The sequence below is a fragment of the Ctenocephalides felis genome, unplaced genomic scaffold (genome assembly GCF_003426905.1).
Source record: "Ctenocephalides felis isolate EL2017-DRISC unplaced genomic scaffold, ASM342690v1 CF-g0.4_SCAFFOLD_01886, whole genome shotgun sequence".
Classification (NCBI taxonomy): Eukaryota; Metazoa; Arthropoda; class Insecta; order Siphonaptera; family Pulicidae; genus Ctenocephalides; species Ctenocephalides felis.
Genome location: NW_020538040.1, coordinates 87,993,045 through 88,014,607, shown reverse-complemented (window position 1 = coordinate 88,014,607; position 21,563 = coordinate 87,993,045). Strand labels below are relative to the sequence as shown.

The window sequence follows — 21,563 nt, the reverse complement described above, 5'->3', positions numbered from 1 at the left end:
CAGGGTGTCCCGGAACAAAGTCGAGCCGAAACAAAGTGATAGTATTAACCTTAACTGTCCTGAAAAAAAAATTGAAGAAAAATTTCACGTTGTTTGGAAATTATAAGTTTTCAAGTGCAACCCAATGTAGAGCTTTAATGAAATTTAATTTTTATTAATTTTGTTCATTTAAACTTTGAAACCGTAACCGTGAAAACATTTCTAAGACCGCAGTAAAAAATGAAAACACAATTGCCCCAAGTTGTCAAAAATGACGACTTTTGGTTGAAACACTAATTATAATTTTTTTAAATCGGTCGACTTTCATAGACCCTCTTTAAAAAAAAAAGATGGCGCATTTAATCAGGAAAAACCATGGCACACATTTTTTACTTCTTACAATAATGAATTACCTATAAAATATCTATAAAATGTATCATATTTCTTTTTACAATTTATAATTAATCAATTAATAATGTGATCGGTCTGAATTTTTCAAAAAGGGTTAACTATCCGAAAGGCTGAAAGTTTTCGTTTCGAGTTCTTAATTACCTTACTAAAAGCGTGCAGCGCACAATTCTAGTCGGGGTCCACGGAATCGTTCACCCGGTGAGGAGGGTTATTCGTTCTATTTCAAGAACATACTTTACTTGCCTAGGCTAATGACATTTATATAGTATGCACATTTAAGTTCTTGCAGAGTCGCAAAACATTATTGTATTTTATTTTACAACAATTTGTATAGTTGTTTACTTAATAAATGTCATATTAGATTTTATTAAATTCCCGAAAAAGAAGTTTGTTTTCATCAAAAAATCCGATTTGCTAATTTTATGTTTTCTCGACGTTTCAAGCCATTCTGAATCAAATTTGGAAAAGTACGTGTGTGTGTGTATGTGAACAGACGTTTTGTCGTAAATCGACGTTTTCTCAAAAACGGCTGGACCGATTTCAAAAATTTTAAAGCCATTCGATGAGGATTCGATGTTTTGCGCTACAATCGGCCAAACCGTTTCCTTTGTAAATCGTAGAAAAGTGAAAAAAAATTTTAAATTTAAATTTTTAAAAAATAGATCATACTCAACTCCTTTAATTTTTTGTTAACTTCCCGTAGGGTAGTTATAGTAATGGGCCGAAAATCGAAAATGAAAATTTTTGCATTTCTTGACGTTTTGAAGGTCTCTGAACATTTTGGCATACCTCAGAAAAAATGGATGTGTGTGTGTGCGTGTGTGTGTTTTGTATGTCCGCATTTTTTCGTTCACGTTTTCGGGCGCACGGATCAACCGATTTGAATGGTTTAAAAAACATTCGATTCCTATTAATAGAGAGATGTGCTGATTAGTTTTTGGCAAAGGCAGGTCCAACCGTTACGGAGATATGGAGCAAAGAGTGCAGAAAATAGAAATCGAGTTATGTAGAGAACAGATCATCCGATTTGTATGATGATCTAAAAAACATTCAGTTCGTAATGACGGAGAAAAGTGGTTATTAGTTTTTGCCAAAGGTAGGCTCAGCGGTTTGGGCCTAGGGTAGGGCGGGGCTAGTTGAGCAAATTTTTACTTAAACGGATGTAGCTCCTCAATAAAAAGTCTCAATAAATTGCTATACGGCTTAATGGATGTGTTGTTTATCGTTTAACAAAAGTGTTAATACTATTTTTTGGTAATAAGTAAAATTTAGAAGCTACAGCTGTTTAAATGCAAAAAGTCAAGTATGCTCAATGTACCCCATAGGTGGGGCAAGTTAAGCACTAAGAAAGTACAATGAAATCATAGGTACAATGTCGATTAGTGATGAAATAAAATAAGTTTTTAATAACCAGTTCTATATTTATGGTCTTTATTGACAGAGAAAACAAAACTTATAGTAATTTTCTTTGAATAATTAACCAAAAGTAGAATCAACAAACAATATCGTATCTTAGGAATTATTTGACCATTATATTCAGTATTTTTGTTTAAAATCATTATTTCTTAATATTATTACTCATAGACTTAGCTTAAATCTTAAAAATATTAATTAGTTTCTGAAAGGTAATGGTAATTGTCTTAGTGACAGAACAAGTTTAGCAACTATGCTCAACTAACCCCAACTCGGAATTTCAAAATAAAAGTGAGTTTATAAAAAAAAAACGTGAGAATTATACTCAGAATCTCTGTGCATATTAAAAGTACTATAATTATATGGAAGAATAACATTTACCTGATAAAAAATAAATAACATTTGACTAAACCAGACGAAAACTCGTGATGAATTGCTTTTTTACTTTTTGGTCTCAAAATAAACAAAACGCCCGTGAGCCTCACTCATTTGTCCAGCATAAACCAAAAAATGCATAAACAGTCATGTATGTTTTACTGTTATTTCAGTAGATGATTTATAATCAATATAAAAACGAATAGAATCAAATTTGTGATATTGAGTATTTTGAAAATGCGTGGCTCGAGCTTGAAACAGTAACAAAAACCTTTATTGTATTCACAAAAACTTATCTAAATTAAAACACATCTATATTTTATTATATTTAACAAATGCAATTTTACATTCATTACTAAGCAATTGAATATGGTTCATAATGGATATTTCTTGTTTTCATTCTGCGTGTACAGCACAACTTGTATGTGATCTTTCATAACTGCTGATAGAGAGAGTCATTATGAACACTCTGTCCTTAATAAATACATACATCATTTGCACAATGTTAATACCGCGCAATACTCATAATCGGAAATTATTTTAAACACATTGTCTATTAATATTAATAAATATTGTTAAAAATGCAAGTTTATTAGATTAAAGCAATCTTATTTAGTTTGTTGAATTTTATTTTGTGTTCTAGTATTTAAATCCAGTTATGTGTCAATAACCGTAAATGAAGGATTTAGTTTCTGTTGGCATTCTACTAACCCATGGAAAAGAGCCAGTAAATTAAGTTTTGCGATGACCCATTACATTGACCTATGAACAACTGCTCAATATTGGCAAAGAGTAAAAATCAATTAGTGGTACATGGCATCGTGCCTTAAGGCATATTGCTGGAACTTCCCGTACCGAAAACTAAATTATTAAAAAAAACTTTGCAAAAATTAAATTTTTGAGAAATTTTGAAATGTTTGAAAAAATTTTGATTTTTTTTAATATTTTGATTTTCTTTGTATTTTGATTTTTTTGCAAATTTTGAACATTTTTATAAGCAATCGCGCTGCATAGCTGATTTGGAGTCGAAATATCAAAGCGCATAAACGCCGCGTAGTCGTCTAACGTGTAAACATTGGTACGGAACCCATATAAATGGGCACACAATTGTGCTAATAATTATAATCTTTATAAAATATCTGATAATACGATGTGCATATGTCTAATGTCCATTTTTGACCGTCAAATGGCATTGTTTTTCACTTTTTTTATTGGATCTCCGGAGACGCTGAACCTGCCTTTACAAAAAATTTACCAATTGTTCATTTCGTGAATACAAGTAAAATGTTTTTTTTTTAATTATTTAAATCGTACGCTTCGTTATCTCAAAAACTTAAACACCATTTTGGGTATTTTTTGCCCCGCATCTCCGAAACGGATAGACATGCCTTTACAAAAACTAATCAGCACGTCTCCTTATCAGTAAGAATCGAATGTTTTTTGAATTAGTTAAATCGGTTGATCCGTATTTTGTATCCGCGCACGCACACGCACACACACACATACATCTATGTTTTCTAAGGTATGACAAAATGTTCAGAAACCTCTGAAACTTAAAGATATACAAACAATTTGATTTTCGATTTTTTTGCTATTACTATAACTTACCCTATGGGAAGTTAAAAAGTAAGAAATGCACGCGATATAATATATTAACCCTTTCGACTCGGATGCCGCCGCTCCGGCGGCATAGTCATTTTACCGTTGCGCTCGGATGCCGCCGCTTCGGCGGCATAATATGTTTTACCGTTAAACTCGGATGCCGCCGCTCCGGCGGCAAATCGTGTCGGCGACGACTCGTCGCAAACTAAACTTACATTTAATTTTTTTTTTTATATTTTAAAAATTAATTTACTATTACATTCATTTATTGATTGATTTATTAATTTTATAAATAAATATATAACAAAATTAATTTATTAGCTCATGATCCCCATAATTCTAATAAAGATCTGTGAAGAAATGATTTTTTAAACAATATAGAGTGCAATTTTTTTTAATTTTCAAAATTTTCTATTTTATTATCATAATAACTATATTTAAAAGCAATATAACCACATTTTGAAAAAAATCCGATACAAAAAAAAATTCCGAGTTGAGAGATAAGTATAGCACTATAATATTCCGAGCGCAGCGTACCGACTGGCAGTCCGACTCCCGAGTCGAAAGTGTTAAACATAATTGTGCTCTGATTGAAAATATTATATATTTGCAGATTTACAATATATTAATCACAGACGGTTATTACCCGATCGAGCTATTTCAGCATATAAAAATATAAGTAGAGACACAGTAAGTTTCAAGATAAAACAATCAACACCTGGTAAATAATATCAATCAATAGATCGATTTTATAAATTAGCCTACAGATTTTTTAATTTTACTGAATATACCTAAAACGCCTTTTTGTATTTCTTACTATATACTTCCAATCTTACTATACTTCGAAATTAAATTCTTCATCATCTTTATGACCATTCACAGCGTTGGGTGCAATACTGGGACAGGTTTTCATATGGCGCACAGACAAAGCGCATATATCAATAAATAAATAAATAAATATTAAACGATTATTAATGCATGCAACACAAAAAGCAAACACAGGCACATTCTCGGAAATACAATGAAAATAATTAACTAGTGGAGTGCATCACATCGTGCCTTAAGGCAAATTGTTGTAACTTCACTTACCGTAATTAAAAATCTTGGTACGGAACCCAAAAAAATTTAAATTATGAAAATCTCTATAAAATATCTGATAATTTGATGTACATATGTACATATGTCCAATATCTGATAATTTCATGTACATATGTCATTGACCGCCAAATAACATTTTTTTAAACTTATTTTTATTGAGAGTTCATAACCGCTGGACCTGCCTTCCCAAAAAATTAATCAGTTCTACATCTTGTCAATACAAGTATAATGTTTTTTGAATTATTAAAATCGGACGCTCTGTTCTCTTAAAAACTGAGTTAGCGTTTTTTGGCAGTTTTTACCCCGTATCTTTGGAACGGCTAAATCTGCCTTCGCCAAAAACTAATCTCCACGTCTCCTTATCAATACGAAGAATCGAATGTTTTTCGAATTATTCAAATCGGTTGATCGGTGTTCCCGAAAATTTGTATCCGCACACACACATCCTTTTTTTCTAAGGTATGCCAAAATGTTCATAAACCTCTGAAACGTAGATATATAAAAATTTTCATTTTCAATTTTTTGCGATTAATATAACTTACCCTACGGAAAGTTAATTATGTATAAGCAATGACATGTATCTGATATAATGTGAAAGCCTAACATTATTTGCAAAAAATTATAAATATGCATTCAACTTTTAAAAAAATCAAAATCAAATCATAAGAGAAAACTATCTAAATTTAATGATCAATCTTTTATGAGTTAATTTTATGATTTTGCTTGATAATAATACTGAAATAAAGTATATAAATTACTAAATCAATAAGAGCATGAACAATTTGTAGTAAAAAATGTTTTTTTAACAACCATATTGTAATAACTCGTCATAACAAGCAGGCAACGAAAGAAAAATAGAAAAGCACATGTACTTTACAATAAGCAAAATATCTAAAGCTGTTTCCACAGTACATTACTACTATGTTCTAAAAAAAAGCCACTCGAAGCAGGTAACGCAACACCTCTGCAAGCGACTGACTAACGACCGGATAATTGTGGGAATTACACTAGAAATATTATCGCATTCAATTTGTGTCGACGACGCTTGAGGATTTTTGGACAAACGACGGTACACAAGTAGCATATGAAATTCGTAATAATTTGAACGGTGTGGTAAGCGTCGACAGTAGTGATATTCATTTTTCACTTGAAATTGATAGACTTTCAAATAAAAATAGCTCATCCCGTCATTTCTGCAATTAGTAAATATACTTGACTTTTCCTGGCAAAATTGCAACTACTTAGTTTTTTTCATGTTTTCGGTTAGTGTTTTGCATTAATCGATACAACAACTTAAAACATATCACTAATAAATTGTTAATATAATTAGCACACATAATCAAATTTAATTACAAACAGTGGTTCCATATATCAATTCATGTTATGCGAAGTATTATAATTAACATCCATAAGATAATTATCTTATAAATTAATTTACGGTTTATATTTATTTTATTTATTGAAATATTTCAATAAAGTTTCAACAACTTAAAATATTCTATTAAAAATATATTTACAAAATCAAAAAATAAAAAATTATTTTTCTTAAGAATGACGTGTTCTAGTAACTAGTTGCCGGTTCAATACCCACAATGGCCAGTTTGATTTCAAATAGTAGTGATATCGGATTTTCATTTGAGTTTATAGATCTCAGATATGGCACCAAGTTTCAGGGCACTGGCATCGAAGTATTGCTGCATTGTGTCAGCAAGAGAATTAATTAAGTACAAAAGCTTATAAAACACATTATTCTCATTGCTGTTTAAATATATAAAAATGATATTTTTAACTTCCCGTAGGGCAAGTTATAGTAATCGCAAAAAATCGAAAATGAAAATTTTTATATATCTTTACGTTTCAAAGGTTTCAGAATATTTTGGCATACCTTAGAAAAAATGGATGTATGTACGGGGCAAAAAGTGCCAAAAACGGTATCTCAGTTTTTAAGAGAACGGAGCGTCCGATTTGAATAATTCAAAAAACATTTTATTTGTATTGAAAAGATGAAGAATTGATCAAACTTTCATGTCGGCAGGTATAGCGGTTTCGGATATCTAATAAAAAAAGTAAAAAAAAAGTCATTTGGGGTAAAAAATGATCATTAGACATATGCACATTAAATTATCAGATATTTTATAGAGATTTTAACAATAAATGTGAATTTTGTTTACATTCCTATGGGTTCCGTACCAATGTTTATCCGACGGCGATGCGGCGCCTAAGCGCTTTGACAATTCGTCTCTATGCAGTTAAAGCAGTACGATTGCTTTAAAAAAAAAGTTCAGAATTTCCAAAATATGTCAAAATAAAGAAAACTTTTTTTGTCAAATTTGTAGTTACTCTAAAATCTAATTTTTTCGAAGTAAATTTTTTTCAAAAATGTTAATCGTTTTTAAAAAAAATAATAATAAATTTTGGTACGGGAAGTTCCAGCAATTTGCCTTAAGGCACAATGCCATGCGCCCCACTAGTTTGATAATTCTTTTGATATGACTCTTGATCTCTTTGGAAACTTTAATGATATTAGCTAGTGCAAACATATTGTGCTTTCTATATTATATAAAATTGTAAAACTTTATAGTAAAATAAAAAAAAACTAAAATTGCAATTAGTTGTTTAATGTTATACATTTTGCTCGATTTGAATTATATCTCAAAACATCCGGCTACCGAGAAATATTTCAATGCTTGAAAAGTTCGTAATAAGCTAACGACAGTATATAAATCCCAAAAATAGTTCACAAGCAATTGTCACGCTTAGCATATAAAATTTATATATATATATATATAAATATATATATATATATATATATAAACATAATTAATGAAAATATTATCGACAAATATAGAATAATTAATACATTCTAATCACTTAATATTATTTGCAATATTCAAGAAGTTCTTTGAAAAAATCTGATGTATCAAAAAATAACCGTAAACTTTTTACAAAACTTTAAATGTGAAAGAAACAAAGCAATTCAAATTTCTGAAGAAAATATGCAAGTTACAATAGTTTGTTTGATGTAAAATAAATTTTGAAAATCTTCAATTTCATACGAAACCGAACAAATACTACTACTAAAAATTATGTATATGATTACATTTATAAGAAATAGATAATTTGATGTGCATGCGAAGTGATGATATATGGTAAAAATATGTCAGTAGTATGTCAGTTTTCTTTCTGCTCTTTCCTTACATGTGGCAATCATATGCACACATTTTATCAAAAATAAGATTTTTCTTCCGAAAAGTATAGATTATTCAGAATTTATATCTCAGAATTTACGTTTAAGTAGTACATAGTGTATTATATTTTGCTATATGCTCCATACAAGTTGCATCTTTGGGCTAGAAGTAATGCTACAATAGCAAATTTGTATAAAATGCGAGTAAAACTCATTGTCAGTGCGGATCTGCCAGTGATGGCACGAAAAATACCTCATGTGTACGCACCGTAACATGTAAGTAGCAGTAAGAGCTACAAAGGTACACTAGTCAGAATAATGTAGGTTTAAGTTTACTGACTGCAGGATTAATCTATCATTCGCAATTTTATATGTATGTGTTTTGTATAGTAAAATCTAAACTTCAAATGTTGGCTAGTTTGCTAGTTTCCACATACGAAACCACAGCTACAATTCGTTGTTACGAATAAATGATATTGAATCCATATTTAATATCAAACCTCTTATGTATTAAATCAAACTATCTCATTTTGCTGCTTATAAAGCTCAAATAAAAATAAAAGAATATTTATGTACAAAAAGCACAAATTCTTCCACGAAAGTTTCGTCTATATGACAAAACTAACTCCCTAACACCAATCTCAAGTTTACTCGGTAATAAAACACTTCATCAACAATCTGAGACAACGCGTCCGTGGGAACGTTCCTAATAAACTATTCCGAATGGTAATAAAAGAATTCAAATTTAACAAGAACACACTGTTAAAGTTGGTGCTATTTCTGTGAAATCGTTATACTAGTAATTGTTAAATAAAAATTTATACATGTTTTATGTTAATTTGATTATAAAATTGAATGTTTTATTCGAGTAAAAAGATAATTTTAAATTAAAATTTGAAATGCGATGAGCTTTTTGTAGTATATCCCAGAGGCCCGAAAATTGCATCCCTAATAAAAATAATATATAAAAAATGAAAATAAACTCGAAATATATATATTTGGCCTATCAAAAAACATACAATCCTATGTACCAAAAATTCCATAAAATAATAAATTGAAGTGTTAAAACGTTTTTTATTCATTTCGAATGCAAAGTATTTTATATCTATATGTAATGTAATGTGGTGCTAAAGATAAATTCCAGCTATATTTATCATAGAGTCGAGTCCGTTAGTCAGCATCATGATCTGTCGTCATGCCGACCGCGTATACGTTTTACCTATAGCAATTGAAATTTATAACATATATATATATATATATATAATATATATATATATACACACACATATATATATATATATATATATATATATATATATAATATAATAATATATAATAATGGATAGTATCCGCGAGCTGAGTTAAACTCCAACTCGATTCAGGGAAGAATAGTGTGAGAGATTTCCCATTGCCACTTAACACCGCAGTGCCCGAGATTGTCTTATTTTAAATGGACATAGCTACTGCACGACATCAGGACTTCCTGAGCGCGGGCCCGAACTCGCGACCTGGTTCATACAAAGTCAGCTCGTTAAATCTAGTACCCAATTTATACTCCAAGTTATATTGAGTTTCTCGGGCTTGCAACAACAAGGATCCGAGTTCAAAACATGAGTTGCGTGCAAACTGATATCATGAATGATATCGAACATAGATCAAAAATACACTTTCAAATTAAACTAACATTACCTGCACTGCTGTGCAAAGAAGAATGTGGAAACCAATTTTTTTTTTAATTTTTTTTTATTTTTAACAGCAATCAGAAACTTACGTCCTATGAGCCGTTGGGCTGAAACTTCTCCTTTCTTCGTATTTTTTAGATGGTAACCCAATGGTTAATCCATCCATATTTGATGATTTTTGTTATTAGAATTAATCTAATAGGGCTGACTTTTTATTGGTGCAGCAATGCCGGGCAAGGGCTATTTTCACTTGGAAATATATTGCTATCTATATTTCCAAGTGAAAATCGTTGTCACTGCTGCCTGACAACAGGCTGCTCTAAGTGGGTATCGAACCCGGGACATCTGAAACAAGTCCCGTCGCTCTTAACCGCTTACCTACGGGCGAGCCCAAGGAAACCAATTTGATGTAGTACTTTGAATAGATTTGAATGTAAAATAAAAAAAAAGTATGAACGTTGGAAGTCAAAATATCGGATGTAACTTTTTTACTTAGTAACTACCCTACAGCTAAAATACCACTTTAGAGTTAAAAATACTTCAAAAACTACAGACCCTTCATTTAATATATATAGTCAGCTATGAAGTGCGTGCCGCGTCATACAACAGTAAGCAAATGGTTCTAATATGTCAAGTTTTTTTGTACTTGAATGTATAAAACACAAGGGATGCATAAAATGACGAATTTCCGGATGTTACAAAAATATAACTATAAGTAGTAAGTACTACTTTAGTAGTAAAAGTAGTACTACCGTAATATACTACTTAAATTTTATTATATTTATTAATATAAAAATGCATTTAAAAATACATATTCAATTTTAAGCCCTTGCAAACAGTGGTGTTGTGCTAATATTTTTTTTCCGGGACGCTAAAATTAAAAAACCGGTTTTTATGTCATCAACAAAAATCATTACAAAACCCATTTTGTGCACATATATCTAGGTTTATTACAATAATAGGAACGTTTAATAAAAATTAGTTAAAATAAAAATTATGAAATTCACTTATGAAATCATTTTTCAGTATGTAGCGATTTTAAAAAAAAAAAAATTGCCGGAACGCGTTGCGATCCTAAAATGATTTGCCAGCATAGATCACTCAGTAGCATGCGCGACTCACAAGCCAGAGATACTCGTTTGAGTCCTAGCACTGACATAGAATTGTCATTTGATTTACTGCATTGAAATTAAGTAGAAAATGAATTTTTGATTTAAGATAGAATAAAATTAGAAGTTAGAAGAAGAGAAGCAAGGTTAGAAAAAAAACTTAGTTATAAAAAAAATTATATAGTATAATATATTTAAAAAGATAAAATATAAATATGAATGAGGTTTATTTTGATAATCATTAAGTACTAGGTAAATTCGAAAATAGTATTGCTTGAACTTCAGAACGTAACGTATTAAAACTTGAAGAAAACAGGTTTTGACCTCGAAATTTACGTGTACAATTAGTGTTTTCAGTAAAAATCGTATTCAGCTACTCCCTAATAATATACAAATATTGTCAAAACTTTCTACCTTTTGCGATAGTCTGAAACATAGAGTTTAGGCAAACGATTCAAGCTATGATTAAAATGTAATATGATAAGTAGAGCAAAAAGTATTTCTATTCTTTTTACTCACAATGCGTGTCAAGATACCTTACAACATGTTAGATATTTACATGTACAATTGAGATAACCACCCTTTCCTGGTTTTAGAATATTAATACTCATAATAATATATTTAAAAAAAAGAATATTTCAAAATTAATTCAAGTAAATGATTCGAGTAATACTACTACAAATAAAACAACTAATAAAGAAAAATTGAAGAAAAGTCATCAATAAGATTTTGATATAATACTTTAATCAGTAATGATTTTATATAAAAACTGCTACATAACATAGTCCTGCCATAACATCGGTCTATTTTACAGCAGAATCGACCCCTGAATGTGTGTAATATATGTATATGTAAGCAAGTATAGATACAATATTTTGCCCCGTTTTCGAGATAAAAAACAACCGATTTATCTATCTATTGGTTGGTTTTGGTATATGCACAAAATCAGCAGTTTCGAAGACCCGAAAAAAAAGAGATAAAAATAAAAAATTTAATAGTATACAAATATATGTTATAAACCAGGACTCTATCGATATTGTTCGTTTTCAACTCACTGACATAATTCAACTTTTCAAGTAAAACTTTGTATTTGTGTAATAGGTTTGTAATTTGTGTAAATGTTTTCCTTTTACCTAAATTAGGATTTCATTCAAACATGCAAAAAACTCACAACTCTCTATAAAAAATATCTTAAAAATGGACTATAATGTTTTATTAAAAAATTCAAAAATAATTTACAAGGTAAGTATGATTAAGAAATCAAAATTATCTAAAAGAATTGAAAAATTTCAATCATTCATTTCAAATATGTATGTGTAGAGTCAAAAAATGCAGTTCTCAACCTATACTTTTCAGACTATGCCCTTAATTATTATCAGAAGTATGAAACAATATTTTGGCGTGAATGGTATTAAGGCACAAACTACATGCTTCCTAAAGAATCATATGAGAGTTTTATAATTCATTTACATACTTTCTTCGTCACAGTTTTTCTTGACATAGCTCTAAATTCTTGACTTAAAAGATTAACATACACATTCACTAGAAAAATCATTTCTCCATATCATTTATGATTTGTGATGCAATCATTCCGTGTCAATGCACTTTAAGTAAAATAAGTAAGAATATCTAATAACCTATTGACCTGGCGCTAGACTTTTATTTTAATGATTACTATACACAATGTATTTGTTGAAATCACAACAGATTAGCTTTTAACTGCATTACTGGTAAATAGTTAATATAAAGGATAATTTATTATTATAAAATTCAGTATATCAAAATAAAAATCATGCATATTAAAAGCCAAGTGTTAGCAATTTTTTAATTTTTGTGTGATACTGACGACTCACATAATTTTCAACCGAAAGCACGACAAAAAATTGTATCCGCACATACATCCGCACACACACACACATACATCAAATTTTTCTAATGTAAGCCAAAAATGCTCAGAAAGTTTTGAAATGTAAAGATATATACAAACTTTCATTTTCGATTTTTTTCCATTATTATAAATATGTAGTAAGTAGCATAATTATCAAATTGTATAAGGAAAACGAATACAAAGTTATGTTGACCAAACCAAGGGTCGAGAACAGAATTCTGGGAAATACTAGTAGGGTAGGATTGTAGGATTCTACTACTATTCAAAAATCATTCCATTGTGTACGATTATTGTTAACAATCGCTCTTTGTATGTACAATCGGTCGAGCATTTTCTTCATTATTAAAATTCAAGATATAAATTTACTGCCTATTTTTTCCCAAATGACACTAACTGAATACAAAAAAAAAATAATGAGAGCAAAATATAAACATTAGAAACACTGATTGAAGATCTCGTGAGATTGTTTTTATTTTTGGTGAAGACGGGCAGAACCGTTCCATCATTTATTTACGGTTAGAAACACCGTCGAAAACTATTCCAAATATCTCTATTTTCACCACTTGAAAAGTTCTAACAATAAGTTGTCTGAGATGTTTCATTATAATTAATGTATAATACATATTTATAAAGTTGATCACAATTTAAATAGTTACATTTCATTCAATTCATTTTTTATCATTTTATGATAAACCAAGATGCTTTAAACTTCTAATTTCTACCTTTACCGGCGAACAGTATACAAATAATCTGCCTAGTTTATTTTTAAATAACGCCCTAGAATATAACAAAAATTGGCTCAACTGCTTCACATTGTACATATTGCAATATATGAACTTATGCTACAATTTTCATCAAGCTCTTAATTATTAACTTTTCGTGGGGTAAGTTATAGTAATCGCAAAAAAAATTGAAGATGAAAATTTTTATATATCATTACGTTTCAAATGTTTCTGAATATTTTGGCATCCTTAGAAAAAATAATGTATGTGTGTGTGTGCGGATTCAAATTTTCGTAGACGATTTCGGGAACACCGATCAACCGATTTGAATAATTCAAAAAACATTCGATTCGTATTGATAAAGAGACGTGCTGATTAGTTTTTGGTGAAGGCAGGTCTAGCCGTTCCGAAGATACGGGACAAAAAGTGCCAAAAACGGTAACTCAGTTTTTAAGAGAACGGAGCGTCCGATTTTAATAATTCAAAAACCATTTTACTTGTATTGACAAGATGAAGAACTGATTAAATTTTTGGAAAGGCAGGCCCAGCGGTTGTGGACTCTCAATAAAAATAAGTTAAAAAAAATGTCATTTGACGGTCAAAAATATTGGACATATGTACATCAAATTATCAGATATTTTATAGAAATTTTAATAATCGCTGTTTGTATGTGAAATCGGTCTAGCATTTTCTTCATTATTAAAATTTAAGATATGAATTTTCTGCGTTTATTTTCCCAATTAACACTAGCTGAACACAAAAAAATAATGAGAGCAAAATATAAACATTAGAAACGTGTACAAATTTGGTGTAAATTTTTTCTGGTTTCGTACCAAAATTTTTAATTACGGTACGGGAAGTTCCAGCAATTTATCTTAAGGCACGATGCCATGCACCCCACTAGTTTTGTCTCTAAATTTATTAATAAAGCATTATCTGACCAAACTTTTATAAATATTAGCTAATTCCAATGCATATCTTTTTTTTTTTAATTTTTTTATTTAGAGCATTTAGCCACCCACAGCATTTCTTTATTTATTCAACATTATTTTTAATTCTATTTCTTACTTCTAATTCTAATCAATTTTAACTCAATATTTCAAATTCTAACTCAAGACATTATTTTTACTTCAAATACTTCTTCTATTAATTCGTTTTTACTCATTCTTCTTTCTTCTAAATCTATCTTATTCATTTTTCTACTACTGCTATTGCGTCTTCTTCTAATTTTTTTTAGCTTGATACTATTTTTTTATTCATACAAATGCATATCTTCTAAAATTGTTTCTAAAAGAACAATACGAGTAAAAGCATGATTGCATTTTAAAACAGATGAATTCGTTCGTTACATCAACTTTTAGTGAATAAATATGCCAGTAATAATACATTCGGATTCTGAACACATATGTGGAATGCCGGCATCTGCCGTCGCAAGACTTACATACATGATTTGTGTTGGGATACAAACGAATGCGGTTTGACAGGATGCGAGACGTCATTCGCCGAACGCATAGAAGAAGACACCCAATAAAGCGATCGCTAGATCATTCAAGAATGTACTTTATGTACATAACAAAATACAAACGAGAGATATTTAAACTATGTATTCTACATTCATCATTTTACGGGTAACACTTCTTAACTTCCCATAGGGTAAGTTATAATAATAGCGAAGATATGAAAATTTTTGCATACCTTTGAGTTTCAGAGGTTTCTAAACATTTTGGCATACCTTAGAATAAAATGGATATATGTATGTGTGTATGTATGGATACAATTTTTCGCCCGATACGATTTCGGGCGCACGGATCAACCTGAATCATTTGAATGATTCACAAAATATTTGATTCCTATCGATAGGAAGACGTGCTTATTTGGGGAAAGCAGGTCCAACCGTTACGGAGAAAACCAAAAAAAAAAATGACAAAATCTGTATACATCTCTATAAAATATTTGATAATTTGATATGCATATGTCTAATGAACATTTTTAAAAGCCGAATAGCATTTTTTTATTGGCACACCATAACCGCTGCACCTGCCTTTCCAAAAATTTGAAGAGTTCTTCGTTTAGCCAATACAAATAAAATGTTTTTTGAATTATTCGAATCGGACGCTTCATTCTCTCAAAAACTGAATTCCCATTTTCGGCTCTTTTCGCCCCATATCTTCAAAACTGCTAGACCTGCATTTGCCAAAAACTAATCAGCACGTCTCCTTATCAATACCAATCGAATGTTTTTTTTTAATTATTCAAATCGGTTATCCCATACTGTCGAAAATGTCGAGGACAATGTTTGAACCATATACGTGAACTTCAAAATTAAAAATCTTGGTACGGAACACAAAAGCTTTACACAAAATGTATAAACATTATTAAAATCTCTATAAAATACCTGATAATTTGATGTACATAAGTCCAGTGAACATTTTTGACCGCCAAATGGCATTTTTTTAACTCATTTTTATTGAGAGTTCATAACCGCTCGACCTGCCTTTCCAAAAATTTAATCATATCTTCATATTGTAAATACAAGTAAAATATTTTTTGAATGATTAAAATCGGACGCTCCGTTCTCTTCAAAACTGAGTTACCGTTGTTGCCACTTTTTGCCCCGTATCTTCGGAACGGCTAGGCCCGCCTTCGCCAAAAACTAATCAGCACGTCTCCTTATCAATGCGAATCGAATGTTTTTTGAATTATTCAAATCGGTTGATCGGTGTTCCCGATATCGTCGACAAAAATTTGTATACACACACACATACATCAATTTTTTCTAAAGTATGCTAAAATATTCAGAACGTTTGAAACGTAAAGATAATAAAAATTTTTTTGCGATTACTATAATTTGTCCTACGTACGGGAAGTTAAAAAATTCAAATTTTCCAAAACATTTCAAAATACAGAAAAGAATTCAAATTTTTCAATAAAGTTAATTTTTTTCCAAAATTTCAAATTTTTCAAGCTTTTTTAACAAAAATAATTTTCGGTATGGAAAGTTCCAACAATTTGCCTTAAGACACGATATCAATGCACTGATATTATGTATGTTTTATTTGTCCTCGCCTCTGTAAACAGACGCATTAGGTGCATCTTGGCATCGTTAACGTAGTTAAGAACACGAGAGACTAGACGAAAAAGTTTTCTTTAATTGCCTTTGAACAGCAATCAGAACTCAAGAGTCCTATGAACTCTTCTAATGATGCTTCTAAACTACCTGGCTACTATCTATGTATTAAATATATAATACTATAGTATCAGTATAATATAATAACACTGATTGTTTAATTTTGTCCAGCACTCCTGAAAACGAGCTATTTCCACTTGTGAATAAATTTCCATATATATTTTTAAGTAAAAATCAATGTCACTATTGCTTGACATCAATGAAAGGGTATCGAACCTATATCCTTTTGGTTGGAAGGCAAAACATCCAACTACAAACCATATAAGCTAATAGAAAGCCAGAGAAAGTAAGAGAAAAAATTGTATCTATTGTACTTGACTAGTTTACAAAAAAATGTTGAATTTTATATGGTAAAAACCTGAAACCCTGCTAATTATTACCTAGATTTTATATTGTGTTTTGGCAGAATATCACCATGATGAAAAGCTGTAAAACTTGCCGCTAAATGATCATTCAAAAAGCAAAGTTTTGTTTACTGTCGAAGTTTGTTCTGCAGCCCACGTATAAGTAAATGATCTCTTAATATAATGAGAATATATGTCATACCTCGTTACAATAACATAACGAAGTATGTACATAGAAAGTGACTTTACCAAGTTATGTAAAATATGGCAAAACGATAAATATAGACACATTAGACTATGATTATCTTAATTATTAATAAAATTTGATTAATTATTTAAATGTTCATTACGTACGTTTAATTGATATTTGTATATAAAATATATATACAGCAGAAGTTCCTTATTTTCGCTTTTAACTCTTTCTACTGGAATGCCGCCGCTCCGGCGGCAAAAGCCACATAAATCTCGGAATTCGCGAGTGGAAAGGGTCAATTCGCGTTTTCACTCTTTGCGGATAAAAATATTGCTGCGCAATTCCTATATTCGCAGCTAAAATTTACATTATGCGAATTCCAATGTACATCGAACCCAATATCCTTTGTAAATGCCGTCATTTTGAACTGTTAAAAAAAACTTTGACATAAGCCGCCTTCGCCCTCTCTGCCGCTATCGGTGTTTTTGATAATGTGAACCAATAGAATGAAATAAGCCTTATTTATTATCCAATGGATAAAATATATTTTAGTAAAAATTGGTTCAAACCGACTTGAAGCCCACATTTCCAGTCCATCGAAGAAGAGCAATTCAATTGCTTCAACGAGCAACAGAAAAGTGGCAATTAATTTGAAAAATCTTAAATCTATATCTATATGAACATCGATCCGTATATAGAACGATGTCTTATTTCTAAAAGACAAATTGCTGTTGCGACTGTTGAGTATCAGTTGAAGAGCAAAATGATATTGCAAAGTTTCATCAAACTATTGCCGTAAGCCTGAACATAATGAATCAAAATGTTCAATAAAATCAATAAACGTTTCATCAATAAAAAAATTATGAATGTTTTTAAAAATTCATTTGAAATGCATACGTTTCGCCCAGCATCCAAGTCTTCATTTAGTGCAATATATGTAAACCCCTGTTATAACATATGAATTTCAAATATTTTTTTAAAACATTCATAAAAATATATATGCACATATTGAAGAGCAGAAGTAGAGTATTCTAAAAGCTGTCATGATTATTTTTATGAAAAAAAAATGTGAAAAAAACTGAATAATAAATAATTTTGAATGTTTGAGAAATGTTAAATACTTGAAAATTAGTTTTTTGTTTAATATGAACTTGTTTAAAAAAATAATTTTTAAAATATCTATTTTTTTATCTATATCTTTATGAATATATTTTGAAAAAAACTGAAATGTTTTAAAATTTAATGTTGGTGCAAGATAGATTTACTTCTTGAAATATTCTTTCTTCTTTAGGTAGATTTATTTCCTTATTTAGAATTATTTTATTCATTTATATAATTTGAGAATCTTTTATTTTAAATCGAATTATTGAGATTATTCCCAATTAATATAAATTCATCAATTGAGTGATTTCAATTATCTTCTCCCTTAGAACATAGTTATTCTGAATTACCAATTTTAAATTCAATTCATCTAATATGGCAGATTAGTGCAATGGATTTAAACCCCAAATATAAAGTTTAACTTTTTTTAGAAATGAATACTTGAATAAATTTTAACTTACACTTTTAACACACTTATTGTTAGTTAAGAAAAAGCATTTCAAATTTCTGAAAATAATACAAAATTCTCTGTGTAAAAAAAGACTAATTGTAAGGCAATCAAAATTGAAATAATTAAAATTCAAAATTTATAGTAGCAAAAGGTATATAGATGATTTTACGACATCGGCAGATCAACATACGCGTTTCTATGAAAACAACGCATTATTTTCCAAAAGTATAATAATAGTGCTTTGGCACATAATATTTATACGGTTTATCAGCCAAGATTATATAAAATTCGATTAATTTTTTTTTCAAATTTTTTTTCAACATTTGAAATGTAATGTATATATTTGAGTTTTTTTTTTCTTTATTATAGCAATATTTAAGTAAGATATAATTTAGTACATTAATAAAAGGTGATCCACTTGGTTTTCCTTTTAAAATTCTATGTTATTTGTCAAACTAATTACTCAATGTCTTCCGTCTATGTAGACAGATTGTAATCTATAAGAAAATAAAAAAAATGAAATTTGATAATCCTAAGGTAAAAATAGTGTTCTGCTTTATGCTCGTATATTAATGTTTTATTTAAAATTGTTATAACTAATAAATCTTAATTTCATAATCCTAACAATAAGTCAAATATTGGATTTCTCAACATAAGCCGAATCCACAATACGTAGTAAATAGTGAAATGCAATGTTCATGTAAAAATGGTCTTATAACTTAAAATTTATACGATATAAGTGAGGTAAGGTGACATTAAAATAATTTACTATCTTGTAGTTTAGAGAGAAATGTCTTTGTGATACCAATTTTATCTCTCCTGATATCTAAATAAATTATGAACTAACTAGTTGTGCGTCGTGCCTTAAGGCAAATTGCTGGAGCTTTCCGTACGATAATGAAATATTTGAGAAAAATGTTTTCAAATAGATTATTGTAAATACTGTAATTTTCATTATGCGTATTTTATAAATAAAATATAAGAGCTTATAAATTGGACAACGACGACGATGTTATATATATTGACATGAAAAGTAAATAAACAAAACTCAATCAAGCGGAATTAGAATGAAGAAACTTATCTCATATTTGTAAGAATTATATAAACTGCATTGCAAAGTTTAAATTATTTATTTCAATTATATGAATGAGCTTTAAAATTTCAGCTAGAGTTAAAATTAAAATCCATAACATTTTTTGGTAATTAAATTTTTTTTCTTAAATTTTGAAATAAAAAAAAAATAAAAAAACTAATCGTTTCTTCGCAAGCAAAATATTCTTTGAATCATTCAAATCGGATGCTTCGTTTTCACAAAAACTGCAATTTTTTGCACTTTTAGTTCCGTATCTCCGAAACTAGTGGACCTGTTTGTTTCTCTTGTCTAAAACTAATCAGCGCGTCTCCCTGTCAATAGGAATCGATTGCTTTTTGAATCATTCAAATCGGTTGAACCGTACGGTCGAAACCGTCGATGAAGAATTGTATTCACAAATACATACACATACATTTTTTCTAAGGTATGCCAAAATGTTCTGAAACTTCGGAAACGTAAGAATATGAAAAAAATCATTTTCGATTTTTGGACGATTACAATCCCCCGGGAAGTTAAAAGATTATTTAGAAAACACATATAACAACAAAAACCATATTCCGAGTAGTAAAAATTAAATGTTGTCGTTTGAAATATTACTAGAGTAAAAATAACCCGAACTATTATTAGAAAACTATTAATTTAAAATTGTCAACGAAATATTTTTTTTTTTTATTTTCATCCAATTACAATTGCCTGGAAGGCATCGAGTAATTATTATGATTAAAGTGTAGAATAATATTTTAAAATACTACACAGTGGTAGTATTTAAGATTGTAAAATATTTTAACTTTGTAAAATATCAACGGAATATTTAACAATTAAAAATATATGCTACCCACATTATACAATTGTAAAGATTGTGAAATATAAAATTAAGTTAAATAAATAGTACTAGAAGTATTTTATTACAATTCGATCCTGTATTAAACATGTATGCACCAGGTAGAGAAAGACAAAGAAACGCTTACCTGTAGCATGACAGAAGGTAACTGCTAGCAATGCGGTCATAAAAAACAGGAAACACTTCACAGAATTAAAATCATATAAACACTTATTAATAAACTTATTTATAACTAACATCACATTATTTGGGCATCGTACGGATATATTCCTTTCAGTTTCTTCCATTTTGATCAAATTTAAATACCTTTTTTCACGAACAACCGTCATTTCACGATATTCAGAATGATATCGAACGTAAATTAAACAATAATTTAGATAAAAGAATGAATTTAATCAACGTGCAATTTTTCATTATTATTTAATGCTATTTACACTCGGTTTTAACAATTCACAAGAACACGGCGTTGCTAAGACAATTTCAACACACAACACACCTGTGAAACATAAGCCGAATCCACAATACTTGATGAAAAAGTTAAATGGGATGTTTTGATTAACATCTTGTCGCGATATATTTTGGTCAAACACTTGCTATTATAAAACTATTACACATTTAAATACCAAATGAGATTTCAAACATAACCGTCTTCATTTTACATATAAATACTGCACATGAGCAGCACGTATTAACTATGTGCTCGCCTTTTAGATCTGTTCACTTTAAGCGCTGTCACTCGTCTCACCGCCGCTTGTTCGCAACTGTCGGGATGAAAGAAGAATAATGTTGAACGCTTAATACAACGGCCATCTGTGGGGGACACGATTTACTAAGAGTAACATCAGCGTTGACAATCACCCTAGAGTTAACTTTTCAACCTCATCTTT

At 29.7% G+C, this 21,563-nt stretch overlaps 1 protein-coding gene across 1 annotated transcript in view; it reads right to left on the bottom strand.

Moving 5' to 3' along the window:
• The window catches only part of LOC113376743 (protein sidekick), a 65,466-nt gene extending 44,120 nt beyond the window's left edge, over positions 1–21,346 (bottom strand). The window contains exon 1 of the mRNA XM_026616782.1: positions 20,804–21,346. Coding sequence (XP_026472567.1) covers positions 20,804–21,005 — 202 coding nt within the window. The 5' untranslated portion in view covers positions 21,006–21,346. The remainder of the gene's footprint in view (positions 1–20,803) is intronic.
• Between the last annotated feature and the right edge of the window lie 217 nt (positions 21,347–21,563).